General features: G+C 48.0%; 1 protein-coding gene across 1 annotated transcript in view; it reads left to right on the top strand.

Moving 5' to 3' along the window:
- RNFT2 (ring finger protein, transmembrane 2) overlaps positions 1 to 15,968 on the top strand; it is a 68,752-nt gene that overhangs the window by 45,007 nt on the left and 7,777 nt on the right. The window contains exons 8-10 of the mRNA XM_081802118.1: positions 11,878 to 12,027; positions 13,259 to 13,324; positions 13,459 to 13,560. Of these exons, the coding sequence (XP_081658244.1) occupies positions 11,878 to 12,027; positions 13,259 to 13,324; positions 13,459 to 13,560 (318 nt within the window). The remainder of the gene's footprint in view (positions 1 to 11,877; positions 12,028 to 13,258; positions 13,325 to 13,458; positions 13,561 to 15,968) is intronic.

Here is a 15,968-nt window from a genome sequence, read left to right as displayed (position 1 = left end):
AAGATATGTTAAGAAAAAAAAAAAGAAGAAGAAGGTAGCGGGAGGGGAGGAATGAAGCGGGGGAAATCGGAGGGGTGGACTAACCATGAGAGAAGATGGACTCTGAAAAACAAACTGAGGGTTCTAGAGGGGAGGGGGGTGGGAGGATGGGTTGGCCTGGTGGTGGGTGTTGAGGAGGGCACGTTCTGCATGGAGCACTGGGTGTTGTGCACGAACAATGAATCATGGAACACTTCATCTAGAACTAAGGATGTAATGTATGGGGATTAACATAAGAATAAAAAAAAAAAAAGATAGTTGTGCATCCAGTTACAAAGCTGAGGACTGTAGGACTAAAGAAGTAGGTGAGAAAGGATAGGGTAGCAGCCAGCAACTAGGGACTCACTCTGACTAGGCATAGGCGAAAGATGGTGAACAGGATATGATTCTCTGCACTCATGAAGCTCACAGCCTAGTCCAAGAAACACACATAATAGTTACTGAGCACTTACTCTGTGACAGGTGCTTCTCAGAGGTTCTCAAATGTTTTAGATTCAGGTCCTCTTCACACTTTTCCAAAAGTATTGAGGATCCAAGGAGCTTCTCTTTATATGAGTTATAGCTATCCACATTCACTGTCATAGAAATTAAAACTCTGACCTTTTGGGGGCACCTGGCTGACTCAGTCAGAGGAGCATGCAACTCTTGATCTTGGGGTCATGAGTTCAAACCCCATGTGGGGTGTAGAAATTACTTAAATAAATAAAACTTTAAAAAAACTGACCTTTGTATAATACTAATTAATTAAAAATAATCAGCCAATTATACATTAACATTAATAACATATCTTAATGAAACATTTTTTAATTTTTTCTTTAATTGTATTTTTTAATTACTGAGAAGAAAGGCATTTTCTTTATTTTTTTTAATAGATTTCTTTAACACCTGGCTCAAGAAAAGATCACTGCATTTTTCTCATTTGTTGCAAATCACATGTCATGAGCCTTGGGAAAAACTCCATTGTACACTTGGTAGAGAGCAAAGGTGTCAAATAATGTATTAGTATTAGTATGAAAATAGTTTCGACTTCACAGAGCCGCTGGAAGTGTTCTGGGGACCCCCTCAGGGTCCCACACCACTGAGAAACACTGATTTACTTGGAAGCTCATGGGAATCCTAGACGGTAGGCACAATCTGGGTCACAAGGTCACCCCCAAAGCAGAATAGATTTGGGGGAGGTGATCCATGGAAGCTCAGGGAAGGAGTGGCAAGGTAAGATGGGGAAGGAAAAGCCCAGCTTGTGCAGAAGTGAGCGGGAGCCTCATGCCCACGCGAGGTGGCCATATGGCTCCAGTGTAGACAGGGCCACATGGAGAAGGCTGGGTAAGCTGTTTAGGCTTTGTCCTCAGGGCAGTGGGGAGCCATGGAGCGTTATAAGCGGGGGTCCTCAATAATCAGGTTTGTGTTCTCCAAGGAATATCCTAGGAGGAGGCACAGCTGTCTTTCTCCTCATTGCAGTGTGTCTGGCTTTTTGGCACAGTCCTGGAGTGCTAACCAGCCCTTAGCCAGCCTTTAAGGAGTGCTGGCAAACATTGCCTTCCAGCCACACACCAGATTTATCCAGGAAACTTGGCCGGGCTGGGACAGCCAGCACCCATCCAGAGTGGCTGTGACATCTCCCTTTAGCTCTTTACTCCAAAATGAGCTTCCTTTAGCTGACAGGCAGTCGCAAGAACAATAATAATAGCCAACATTTTTATATGGTGACCCATCACACCTTGTTTTAAGCTCTTTCCTCATGTGACCTATTTTTCTGACCAGGAAGGATTTTTAAACTGGCCTCTGGAGCCAACCTGTCTGGGTTCAAATTTTCTCTCTGCCACCTACAAGCTGTGTGACCTTGAGCAAGTGACCTAACCTCTCTGTGCCCCAGATTACTCTTCTATAAAATAGGGGTAGTGATAGCTCCTATCTCCTAGGTTGTCATGAGGACTAAATGAATTAAGGCAAAGTGCTTAGAACAGCGCCTGGCAAGTAAAAAGCCCTCAATGTATATATTTGATATTACTAACATCACAACCCTTGGAGGGATGTTATTATTACCTCCAGTTTATAGATGAGGACACTGAGGCCCACTTCTTCATTCAGCAGGGGGGTGTATTGAGCATCCTGTTTGATGCCAAGCACCGTTCTAGCTTCTGTGGACAGAAACGGTGGTACCAGAAAGACACAGAGCCTGTATTTCAGAGGTTAACATTCACATAACAAAGAAATATAGGGGCGCCTGGGTGGCTCCGTCGTTAAGCATCTGCCTTCGGCTCAGGTCATGATCCCAGGGTCCTGGAATCGAGTCCCACATCGGGCTCCCTGCTCGGCAGGAAGCCTGCTTCTCCCTCTCCCACTCCCCCTGCTTGTGTTCCTGCTCTCGCTATCTCTCTCTCTGTCAAATAAATAAATAAAATCTTAAAAAAAAAAAAAAATATAGACTCTGTCAGAGGGCAAGTGTAATAAAGAAAATGAAAGCAGAGTACAGGGGCGCCCAGGTGGCTCAGTCGGTGAAGCAACTGCCTTCGGCTCAGATCATGATCCCGGAGTCCCAGATCAAGTCCCCCACATCAGGCTCCCCGCTCAGCGGTGAGTCTGCTTCTCCCTCTGCCCCTCCCCCCTCATGTGCTCTTTCTCTGTCATTCACTCTCTCTCCCTCAAATAAATAAATACAATCTTTTTTTTTTAAGATTTTATTTATTTATTTGAGACCGAGAGAATGAGAGACAGAGAGCATGAGAGGGAGGAGGGTCAGAGGGAGAAGCAGACTCCCCGCCGAGCAGGGAGCCCGATGCGGGACTCGATCCCGGGACTCCAGGATCATGACCTGAGCCGAAGGCAGTCGCTTAACCAACTGAGCCACCCAGGCGCCCTAAATACAATCTTTAAAAAAAAGAAAGGAGGGATGCCTGGGTGGCTCAGTTGGTTAGGCGTCTGCCTTCGGCTCAGGTCATGATCCCAGGGTCCTGGGATCGAGTCCCACATCGGGCTCCCTGCTCCTCGGGGAGTCTGCTTCTCCCTCTGCCCTTCACCCCGCTCATGCTCTCTCTCTTTGTCTCTCTCAGTCTCTCTCCCTCAAATAAATAAATAAAATCTTTTAAAAAAGAAAAGAAAAGCAAGCAGAATACAGAGGGTGGAGAGTGGCAGGGAGAGGTGGGGAGGGAGCGCAGGGGTGTTGCTTTATGTACATCGTTCTGTGATCCTTCTTGATGAGGTGACATTTGTGCCAAGATGCAAGGGAAGTGAGGGAGCCAAATGGCAGATCTCAGGAAGGAGGGGGCTCCAGGGAGAGGGAAGAGCAAGTGCAAAGGCCCTAAGGTAGGACTGCGCTTGGCTGTCCCCCATCAGCCCCATCACACGTGTGGGCAGGGGGCAGATCTTACAGGATCTGGAAGACATGGCAAGGGTTTCAAATGTCACTCCGAGTGAGACAGATTTTCACAGGTACAAGCTCAGGGTTGATTTGATCTGCCTTGTATTTTGAAAAGCTCATTTTAAATACCGTGTGAAGAAAAAAACCATAGAAGGACGAGGACAGAAGGACAAGCAGAAGCAAAAGAGCTGTTTCCAATAGGATTCGTAGATGGATTGGATATTGGTTATCGGAGAGAGGACATTCGAGATGATCTCAGGGGTTTGAGCACACAGAAAGGAAGCACCTTGCCAAAGGTATACAGCTAGAAAGTGGCAGAGTTGGGATTTGAACCCAGTCAATAGGACAGAAGACCTGCATCCAAATCCCAGGCTGGCTACTTGACAGCTGTGTCCATCCACTCAGCCTGCCTTAATAAAATACCGCAGACATTTATCTCTTACAGCTCTGGAGGCTGGAAGTCCAAAATCAAGGCTGATCTGGTTCCTGGTGAAAACTCTCCTCCTGGCTTACTGATGGCCGTCTTCTTGCTGTGTCCCCACATGAGGTGGGGGGCGGTGGAGAGAGAGAGAGAAAGAGAGGAAACGAGCATGTCTCTTCTCATAAGGGCACCGATCCCGTTCCTGAGGGCTTCAGTCTCATAACCTAATCACCTCCCAAGGGCCCCACCTCCTCACACCATCCCATGGGGGTTAGGCTTCTACATAGGAATTTTGGGGGGGTTTGATTCAATCCACAGCACCCACTAAGTACCCTTAGATGAATGCTTTCGGTTTTTTTGGTTGTGTTTTGTTTTGTATTGTTTGGCCCAAAGCAACTACCATGATATTATCGCTTAGGATTCCATGGGTTAGGAGTTCTGTCAAGGCACGCCAGGGATAGCTGGTCTCCATGTGGTGTCTGCTGGGCTGGACCCTCCGAGATGGACTGTTCACTCACAGGTGTGATGCATCAGCTACAGCAGCTGCAATGATGTGCCCAGGCTCCTGTATCCCAGACCAGCATTCTCCCTGTTGGCTGGGTGCCTTGCTTCTTTCTCCTACCTGTAGTCTCAGAGCCTCTCCCTCTTGTAAATATTTTATCTACTTCTTTCAGAGAGAAAGAAGAGAGAGAGCACGCAAGCATGAGCAGGGGAGGGGCAGAGGGAGAAGCAGACTCCCCGCTGAGCAGGGAGCCTGATGCAGGGCTCGATCCCAGGACCCTGGAATCATGACCCGAGCCAAAGGCAGATGCTTAACTAACTGAGCCACCCAGGCGTCCCAGAGCGTCTCCTTCTTTATAGGACCTCTTCACGTGGTCTCTCCTTGTAGTTGGGCTTCTCACAAGCCGTGGCTAGAGAGGAAGGGCAAGTAAAGAGGAAGGCCGTGGAGGTTGCCACATATCACAGGGCCTGGGCTGGGAAGTCCCAGATGGCACTTCAGTCTCATTCTGATGTCCCTTAGTTCTTTTGAACCTGACATTTCTCATCTCCAAAAGAATTTGGTATTAATATTGCCCATCTCCTCAGATGATCGTGAGATTCCTTACTAGCTCCTGTCACATACGGAGGCCTCCCTGGTTACCTGGGTCTTAGGTTCATTTGCTCATTTGATCCTCACACAATCCCCATGGTGTGTTGGAGGCAGGTTGCCCTGGCTTTCGAGAGCCGATGGTTAAGTTTTCAAGAAACTTGCAAGCAGGTGTTAAACTCTTGACAGCTTGAAATGGGCCCTGTGGGAGTATTTATGCCACAGAAATTGACAAACACACAAATCAGGGCCTTCTTTGGTTGTTTTCCAGAAACCTGGTTTGACAGCGTACCACTGTGTGTGTGTGTGTGTGTGTGTGTGTGTATTCAACCCCATTTACAGATGAAGAAACCGAGGCTCAGAGCCATTAAATTATTGTCTAAAATCAACCAATTTAGTAGGTACAGATCTGACCTTGGAGTCCCAAATCCCATTCCCTTACCTGCTCTGCTGTCCTGCTTCTCTACATGAGAAAGTGTGCACAAAAGAGATTCATAAACAGGCAAAGCTGCATAAATACTATGAATTGTAAAAGATCTTTCATCCCTGTCTACCTGTTCTTTATATATTACGCTGCTAACACTATCCGATGATGTCTGTCCCCTCCCTCCTCACCCCCAGAGTTCTTCAAATTCTCTTTCCCACGTAGGTGCATTCTCAAAAATTCTCCTCCTCTGTTCATTTCTCCTGCTTCTCAGCAGCCCGCTCGCCTGCATATACCACCCCCTCCCAGAGTCAGCCCTCTGCTGTTTCCTTGTTTCCCATTTCACTTTGCGTGTCCCCGTCCCCCCTTCATTCTAGCAGTACGAAGTCAGCACGGACCCCGCCTTCCCGTCTCTGCCGCTCCCGCCCCCTTTATGAGAATCCCAGCGGAGAACTCTGCACGCCCCAGTCCTGTGGCAGTCGTACCCGTTTTCCCTTCACGGGTGGCGGGGGGGTGGGGGACAGACGGCTCACAATCTGATCACTTCTCCTTGCCCCCTGACACCCCAGAGAAACCACACATTCCATTTGGTGGTCGTCAGAAATAACACGCTTAAGAAACCTGGAATTACAAAGCTGCTTAATTAGAGAGAGGTGGTTTCACTGGGATATGCCCAGTTTTCCCTGGGGGGTTGTATCTCCTTCTCCAAGTGCCCCCCCCCAGCAGCTAATTGCTACCTTTAGCATGGTGCCACGCAGACACTCCCTTTATTTCATTGTCTGTGACATTGCTGCTTGCTTCTAAAGAGAAGTTCCCTCTTCCACCTCTCCTTCTCCATCAGCAAACTTGAGAAGCTGACGTGAGGAATGAGGGTGGAATCTCTAGCCTCAGAAAGGTCCCCAGTCACGAGACGAGCATCTCCTCTCTGCTAGATGCTGGCAACATGACCGACCGGGAGCCAAATCATCTTTGCACTTACGGGGCTCACCGTCTGGTGGGGGAGACAGACACTGAAATAATTCTGTAGCTATTGTGCGAAGTGCTCTGAAGGAGTGATTCGGTGGGTATGACAGGAGCGCCGGATGTAACTAAGGACTTGGGGAAGTCTTTCCAGAGCATGTGACAGGTAGCTGATGCCTGGACAGTGAACAGGTATTAGCTCACTCTCCAGAGAGCAGGGGACGGTATTCCATCTGCAGAGGAAGAGCTTGGTCTGCATAGTGAAGTAACTGAAGGAAGGGCCAAGAAGCTGGTACTTCTAGGGATGTGTTGGAGTTCCCACCATGGTTTGACTTCTCCAGGTTCTGACGTTTTAGACCAGGGTTGGCAAGCCATAGGCCACAAATCAAATATACCCTGATACCTGTTTTTGTAAACAAAGTTTTCTGGGAACTTTAGCCATGCCTGTGTATTTACCTGTTGTCTATAGCTGATTTTGTGCTATAAAAGCAGAGGGGAATAGTTGTGACAGAAACTGTATGACCCACAAAGCCAAAGTATTCATGATCTAGCCTTTTGCGGAAAAACGTTGCCAACCCTTGATCTAGACCTGCTCGTGGGCAAGTAGGAAGCTTGGGGCCTGGACCAGGGAACTCGCCCACAGCTAATGGAACCTGAGAATTGGGGATCCAAAGACAGTGACCAAGGCTGAATAAAAGCAGTGGTAAGAAGGGGTGGTTGACAGGATCTGACCCCAGTCTGTCTGGCTCTTGAGGCTGCACCCCTAACAGCCAAGCCAGGCTGGTTGGGCAAGATTTGCCTGAGAGACAGGGTGCCTGGGTGGCTCAGTTGGTTAAGCGTCTGCCTTCGGCACAGGTCATGATCTCAGGGTCCTGGGATCGAGCCGGCATTGGGCTCCTTGCTCGGTGGGGTGCCTGCTTCTCCCTCTCCCTCTGCCGCTCCCCCTGCTTGTGCTCTCTCGCTTGCTCGCTCTCTCTCTCAAATAAATAAATAAAATCTCAAAAAAAAAAAAAAAAGATTTGCCTGAGAGGGGACAGCAGGGTCTGTCCCCAGAGTTAGCCAGATGCCAGCCTGCAGGGGTTTCCAGAGACACAGGGACATAGGATCTTTCATGAGGTGGTCATGTCTTCCCCCACCTTGAGGCCAGGCAGACAGAGTAGGAGGCTGCTCACCAAGATGGCATGGGGCCACTGTCTATTCTGTCACTTTTGAGCTTCTAGGACACCTGTTCTTCCTCATCCTCCCCACATTTCCTTCATCGTTCTGCTTCTTACTTATCCACTAAAACAGTGCTTCTCAAACTTGAATATGTACCCAGATCACCTGGGAAACTGGTTAAATTATAGGTTCTGTTTCAGCAGGTCCGGGGTGAGGTGTGAGATTCTGCATTTCTAACAAGCTCTTCTTCAGTGCTGAGGCAGATGGTCCAGGGACCACACTTTGAGTAGCAAACATTTCAAGATCAGCTTGGATGATACCTTCTCTTAGGTCTTAGAAGATTTACCTAATCACTTCTCCGCTCCCACTCCCACCCCATACCTCAGCTCTGGGGCCCCCTCGTGCTCAGCTCTAGCCAAGTTGTACCACAGTATATTACAAAAATTTCTCTAGCGTGTATCTTACTCATTAGGTAGTGAGCTCCCTGAGAATAGGGACAAGGTCTTGATCATGTTAGTATCACCAGAGCCTCGTGCTCTGTCTGGTAAGTAATGGCTGTCCAGTAATGGAAGGTGGCGGGAGGGACATCAATGAATAGGAGGGAAAGTAGGAGGGAGGGAAGGAAGAATGGAAAGAAGGATGGATACATTGATGGATGCATGGATGGGAGAGAAGGAGGACAGGAAGAAAGGAAAGGAGCATTCTCTGGAGGTTCACTGAATTCAAGGAGGAGCGACAAAAGCAAGTTAGGTTGAACATTGGGAGAGACTGGCCTATTGGCGCAGAATGAGCTGGAACAGGCAGTAGTTGAGTGACCCTGGGTGAGCGCAGTTGAAAGCATGGGGCCTCTGAGGCTGAGGTGGTGCAGGAAAACAAAGCCCACAACATGGGTATTCAGCAGAGCCTGGGGCCTGCTGTCAGGACGTGGACAGAGCTTGAGCAGCCTTAGCCATCCACTGAGCTGCTGTACCATTGTTCCTGCTCCCACCACACCATTGGCTTGTAGAACAAGCATGGCGGCCATCCCCCACATCTCTGCTCCCCAGTCACCTCCACCTTCCCACAGGCTGCAGAGGGAACCAGCATTCCCCTCTGGGGGATATGTCCAGGGGTCAGGGACTGGTGGGAGTCTGGAGGGGATAGAGGGCCCTTACAACAAGGACGCAGCCAAATAGTCACAAAGGTCAGGCATTAGGGTGAGTGGACAACTGGATGCCCCTCCTTGGTCCTTAGCAGATGTGGGCACATCTGCTTCAAGGGGCCCCCTTCCTAGGCCCATCAAGATGGAATATAGCGGGGGAGATAGAAAGTCTATCCTCATCCCAGTCATCATCCATTCGATGGATAGGCAACGTGTTTTTATAACCTTTTTTCCCCTCAAATGTAAATATATCATATGCTCAGTACAAAAAAAAAATAAAAATAATGGAAAAGTCAGAAAAACACACAAAAAAATAAATATTTCTGCATTTATGGGGCACATTTCCACTCAGAACTATTATGTGAGTATTTCCTTAAGTCAATAGATATCCTTCACCAGGATGGTTTTTTACCTTTCCATTTTGAAATTTTATTTATTTTTTTTAAAGGTTTTATTTATTTATTTGACAGAGAGAGAGATAGCGAGAGCAGGAACACAAGCAGGGGGAGTGGGAGAGGGAGAAGCAGGCTTTCCTGCCAAGCAGAGAGCCCGATGCGGGGCTCAATCCCAGGACCCTGGGATCATGACCCGAGCCGAAGGCAGACGCTTAATGACTGAGCCACCCAGGCGCCCCTCCATTTTGAAATTTTAGACTTAAAGAAAAGTTGCAAGGGGTGCCTGGGTGGCTCAGTTGGTAAGCGTCCGCCTTCGGCTCAGGTCATGATCCCACGGTCCTGGGATCAAGCCCCGCATCGGGCTCCCTGCTCTGCGGGAAGCCTGCTTCTCCCTCTCCCACTCCCCCTGCTTGTGTTCCCTCTCTTGCTGTGTCTCTCTCTGTCGAATAAATAAATTTTTAAAAAATCTTAAAAAAAAAAGTTGCAAAAATAGTAGAGAGTCGCCACATACCGTCCCCCCAGGCTCCCCTAATGTTAACATCTAGTATGACCACAGTAAAATTAGCAAAGCCAGGAAATTAACATCATTGCCGTTACTATTAACGAAAACTACAGACCTTACCAGATTTTGCCAATTGTCCCACTAACGTCTCTTTCATTGTCCAGAGATTATTGAATCCAAGATCCCACATTGCATTCATCTGTCATATCTCCTTAATCCTCTCTGACCTGACAGTTCCTTGATCTTGTCTTTGTCTTTTGTGACCTTGACACTTCTGAAGAGTGCTGGACATTTCTTTTGCAGAATGACCCTCCATTTGGATGTGTCTCTTATTAGTTCATGGCTCAGTTCAGGTTTTATACATTGTTGACCAGAATAACCACGGAGGTGATAACTATGTTCTTCTCAGTCCATCACATCAGGGGGTCCAGGCTGTCTATATAACTTACTGCTGGGGGTGTAAACCTTGATCACTCAGTTAACATGATATGTGCTGGGTTTCTTCACAGTCAAGTTGCTGTTTTTCAGGATAATGTTTGAATGGCTGTACGGCTTTCCATTATAGATCTCCACCATAACCAGACCTTCTTGTTGTACATTTATTTACTTGTGTCTGTTTGTACTGTTACAAAGAATACTGCCGTGACCATTCTTACACATCTCAGCACATATCCCGGATTATTTTGTTAGGATGAATTCCTAAAAATAGAATTGCTGGAGCAAATGCTATTCACATTTTTAAGGCTCTGCGTGCCTGAGGCAGGGATGGTTGCTTCTCTCTGTTTGTTTGTTTGTTTGTTTGTTTGAATCAGCTTTATTGAGGTGTAATTTAAATACCAAAAAATGTGCAGATTTGAAGCATATATTTCAATGAGTTTTTTTATTAAAGATTTTATTTATTCATTTGTCAGAGAGATAGAGAGAGAGCACAAGCAGGGGGAATAGCAGGCAGAGGGAGAGGGAGAAGCAAGCTCCCTGCTGAGCAAGGAGCCTGATGCGGGGCTCAATCCCAGGACCCCGGGATCATGACCTGAGCCAAAGGCAGACACTTAACTGACTGAGCCACCCAGGCAGCCCTATTTCAATGAGTTTTGGCAAATATATACACTTGTGTAACTACCATCCCAATCGCATTATAAAATACCTCTATCACTCCCCAAAATTCCTTGATGCCCCTTATAGTCAGTCTTCCTCCTCACCCCAGGCAACTACTGATCTGATTTCTCTCACAACAGGTTAGTGTTAACCTATTCCAGGATTCCACATAAATGAGAATTGTACAATATATATTCTTTTATAATTGTCTCCTTCAATTGGACATAATACGTGTGAGACTCATCCATGTTGTTGTGTATATCAGTCATCTGTTCGTTTTTATTGCTGAGTGGTATTCTATTGTATAAATATACAACAATTTGTTTATCCATTCTTCCACTGATAAGATTTTTGGGCTGTTTCCAGCTTGGAGGTATTATGAATAGAATTGCTATATGATCATTTGCATATAAGCAGATATATTTTCATTTCTCTGGGGTCCATACATAGAAGTGGAGATGCTGGGTCATAAGTAGGTGCATGTTTAAATTTATTAGACATAATGGAGTGGGGTTATTTTCGTCTCATTTTATAGCTCAGGCCACAGAAAGCTGGAGGGACTTGTCCAAGGGCAAAGGGAAGAAGGGAAATAGAATTGGTTGAGTACTGCTCCGTGCCAGGCACAGTGCTAGATGCTCTCTGTGAATCTTCAGAGCAACCTATAAGACAGGAGTTGTGGTTCCCATTCTATATAGATGAGGAAGCTGGGGCCCATGAGCTTGCAGCAATGCAAGCTTCAAACCCAGCCCCATCTGAATCCCAAATGCATCTCCTTTGCCCAGATGTTCCCCTGCCTCCTTGCAGACTGTAGGTGATGGAGCTGGGAAGGAGAACGCATATCCCCCTCCACCTCTGGGCCTGCCCTTACTTGCTTCCTGTTGTCCATCCAGCCCATGCCCCGGAGGCCGGGCCCCCGTGATGCCTGGGTCAGCCCTCGAGACAAGAGCAATCTGTGTGTGGGGCCAGGGATGGTGCCCCCAATGCCACAGCAGGCACCAGGGAGTGACCCACACTCCAACCCTCCAACAGAAGTGTCCAGTTTCTCCCTCCCTGAAATGCGATCCTCAGAGCTTTGCTCCTCGGCGCTGGTGGGCAGTGGGTGAGGGCGGCGGGCAGGGGCCACGTCTCCCCGGCCATATCGCAAACCCATTAGGAGCAGGTCTGAGTGCTTTCCAAAGCTGATTAATGGCCTGCCTGTGACCTGGAATGTCATTACTGCCCAGGCTGGGGGACCCCCGGCTGGGTCCTTTGGGTCCTTTACAGCTAATAATAATTGATGCTCTCTGTGTGGTTGCAGGGAAAGTTCTATCTGGTCATCGAGGAGTTGAGCCAGCTGTTCCGATCGCTTGTCCCCATCCAGCTGTGGTATAAATACATCATGGGAGACGACTCCTCCAACAGCTACTTCCTAGGAGGGGTCCTGATTGTTCTCTACAGCCTCTGTAAGGTGAGGTGGGCCGGGGGCTGGAGGGCTGGCCTGAGGAAGGTCCACTCATTTGCTGGGCCTTGGGGGCAAGTGGGGAGCTTGGAATCTTTTTTTTTTTTAAGGGAGGTAAAATGCACACAACATAAAATGAACCACTAACCATCTCACGGTGTGCAGCTCTGTTGCATTGAGCAGGTACACAGGACTGTACCACCCCCACCATCTAGTTCAAAGACATTTTCATCACCCCAAAAAGAAACCCTGTACCCATTAAGCCGTCCCTCCCATTCCTGCTCACTACCCTCCCCCAGCCACTGGCAACCACCAGTCTGCTCTCTGTCTCTATGGACTTGCCTATTGTGGACATTTCACATAAATGGAATCCTCCACTATGTGGTCTTCTGTGGCCGGCTTCTTTCACTTAGCATCATGTTTCCAAAGTTCATCCACATGGTGGCATATATCAATACTTCATTCCTTTTTGCGGTTAAATCCACCCTAATTTCTTGCCCATAAAGCTCACCAGATGCTCTCCCTTCACATATTTCCATTATTACTCCTGTATTTATGGGCAAGGAGATGGGGGCTCAGAGAGAAGCAACTCGCCCAGCGTCACTGGGCTAAAGACAACAGAGTGGGTGTCAAACCTGGGCAGCCTGCTTCCAGGCCTGGAGCTCTTACCCATAGACGACACTGCCCACCCCCAACACTTGTTTCCATTCCTGGGTGCAAATCGGGGTTTTCCCCCTAACCATAAACACATCCTCCTCTTTCTTCTCCCTTCTCTGTTTCTGGCTCTAGAGAATCCTGGGGGAATGTGTTCTTCCCTTCCCTTTCTCCCAGCAGGACTAGCCAGGCCATCCATGCCCTGTACACCACTGGGGCTTCTCTTGCCTGCTGATTCTGATCGACTGGTAGTACCTGACTGGAGTGCTGGCTGGGCTCAGAAGCAGAGTGCTGTGATCAATTAGCAATGCCTGTGCTGGGCTTGGCAGGGGGAAGAGGCAGGATGTATGTCATGTATTTGCTATCCTGGCCCAGCTAGCAAGGGAGCCTATTGACATAAGGCAGCAAGACAAATGCCAAGCAAAACTGAGGGGAATGAGGGAATGAGGAGCTCTGAATGGGATAGAGTGTCCTGAAAATGTTCGTCGTCAAAGACGAGGGATCGGTGGGGGTTGATCGGGAGTGGTAAGAGAGATCCTAAACAATCCTGGGAGACTTTTCAGCCAATACTCCTCTCTCTTTTCAGTCATTCGACATCTGTGGTCGTGTGGGCGGAGTTAGGAAAGCCCTGAAGCTTCTCTGCACCTCTCAGGTGAGCAGATTTCAAATGGCCCCCACTGAAGGCAAAAGAACCAGGTGCTGGAAAGGTCTCTCACAGCACTCCTGAGGGCATCGCTCCAGTGAGGGTCCACAGCTGGCCTTATCTCTCTCCCCTCCCTCAAACAGAATTACGGCGTCCGGGCCACTGGGCAACAATGCACGGAAGCTGGTGATATCTGTGCCATCTGCCAGGCTGAGTTCCGGGAGCCTCTGATCCTCATGTGCCAGGTGAGCAGAGCTGGGCAGAGCCATCAGGGGATGGAGGCTGGGGGACCTCTGGGGCCGTGTCCTGAGCAGAAGTCCCATGCGCCTCTCCCCTGACCAAACCTCAGAGCTCTGGGGTGGGTCTTTGGGAACAGCATGGTCAAGACTGGAGTCAGATCAGACCTGGGGTTCAGATCTCAGCTCTGCCTCTTCCTAGGTGGGTGGTCCTGGGCAGGTTACTTCACCTCTCTGAGCCCTGGATTTATCAGTCAAGCGTCAAAAATGAAAAATTCAGTATGGTATAGTCAGAATAGTCTGCGTGGGAATCCCAGCAGCACTCTGGACCCTGCAAGGGTGGATCACTCCCTCTCCCTGAGCCTTGGTTTTTCTCGTGTATAAAATGGGCATCATAATACCTACCTCATAGAGCTATGATTATGATTAAATGAGATCATCGATGAAAGCTAAATTGGAATTAGTCACCCATAAAAATGGCTCTTGTTAAAGTTCTTATCATCACTGTAATTACTATTACCATTTGTTTTCGTTATTAATTGTGGGCCACCAACCCATAGCAGTAAGTACTGGTTACTCTCTTTTAGCTCCCTAAATGTACTCCTCCTCCTCCTGACATCAGGGGCTAAGATGTCAGTTCAGCAGATGTAAATGAGGCAAAGCATCCTATCAGATACCGGGGAGGGGAGGCAGAGGGCACACAGACCCTGTTCCCTGCTCGGGCAGCTCACGGTCTCCTTGGGGAGATAGACACATACATAAATAACTATGAAACAAGGCAGGCAGTCATAAGTGCTGTGTAAGAGAGATTCATGCAGGATCCCGGGGGACCCGGACAGAGAGCGATGAGTTCCAGGCTGGGAAGGCTTTTTGCAGGAGGCACAGCCTGAACCCTGGTAAGAATGGGAGCACGGATGCCCCCCTGTTCGGCAACCACCACCCCCTGCTCCCGGGCCTCAGAGGGCAGGAGGTGAGTGAGGTCCTTTTTTGGCATCAGCAAAATTTCTTTCTTTCTTTTTTTTTTTGCTATTTGGGGGAATGCTAGGAAGTTTCTTTTTTTTGCATTTTATTTATTTTTAAATTGAAAATATGCTTGCATGACTCGAAATTCGAACTGAGGATCTCGTGAGTTGGGAGTCATGGGGGGTTTGTGCAGCGTTGGACCTGGGTTGGAGCCTGGAACAGAGAAAGGACATGAGTAGGAAAACTGGTTTGAGGTAATCCAGATAGAGTTTGGAGTTCAGTGGTTAGTCATGAATCAATGGGGTTTTGGCTTTGATGTAAAAGTAAGGCGAGTAAAGCAAGCTGATGATATTGGGGAATTGAAACTTAGTGAGGGGCCTAAATGAGGATTCTCTGCGCTATGTTTGCAACCTTTATATAAGTCTAAAATTATTCCAAAATTAAAAGTTTATTTTTTTAAAGATACAAAAAGGAAAACAATGACCAGCCTCCTACCCTCCCCCCAGCTCCCTAGTTTCCTTTATATCTTCAGAGAGATGCTTTATAGAATTAAAACACTATATGTACACACACACACACACACACACACGTACACATGTCATTTTTCAGAAAGACCTCTGTTGTAGCATATTCTCCCCAAGCTGTGTTCTGCATCTTTCCTCTTTGACTAGAAGCTCTGTCTTAAGAGATTGCTCCTTCTTTGCATATCATCCCCCTTTGTGGATGGGCCGCCGTTGGTTTTATCTTTCCCCTATGGATGGGCATTTAGTAGTTTATAATCTTCTGTAATTACAATGGTGGCTGTCCTGAGAGGTCAGAAATGGGGAGATCTATAGCACCTACCTGGGCCCATCGAGTCGACTAAATGAGTTGATGCCAGTGAAGCATTTAGAGCTACGCCTGGCACGTGGTCAGGGTTCAGTCCATATCGGCTCTTATTGGCACGCATTCCATTTCACACATGTGCAAGCTCTTGGTAGGATAAATTCCTAGTGGTGGAATTACGAAGTCAGAGGGTATCCGGTTTTGACAGATATTGCTAAATTGCCCTTCATAAAGAGTGTATCCGTTTATGCTCCCAGTGCGGAGCGCAACATGACCTCTTGCTCCCCTCACTTACCAACACACTGTGCCTTCCAACCTTTTCTGAGCCTGGCCAACCTGACAGGTGACAAACGCGATCTCGGTGCAGTTTGAACTTGCATTTCCCTAATTACGAGCGCACTTGAGCATCTTTTCATATGGTTCAGAGCCATCTGTATAGCCTTCTCCATGGCAGCGATTACTTGAACATGATGTCAAGGTGAAAGTCTTGCTTTTTCCTTTCTGGCGATCTCTCCCAGCCTTCGTGTGTCTGCTTCTCTCCCATTCCTCTCCTGGTGCCATGATGTCTTCCCAAAGCTGGATTCGAATTCCTGGGAGGGTTGTCCCAGATCTAGGAGCACCGGCCACAC

Source organism: Leptonychotes weddellii, chromosome 13 (assembly GCF_054177405.1).
Source record: "Leptonychotes weddellii isolate Sample4059 chromosome 13, ASM5417740v2, whole genome shotgun sequence".
NCBI lineage: Eukaryota > Metazoa > Chordata > Mammalia > Carnivora > Phocidae > Leptonychotes > Leptonychotes weddellii.
This window is presented reverse-complemented; position numbering and strand designations above follow the sequence as displayed.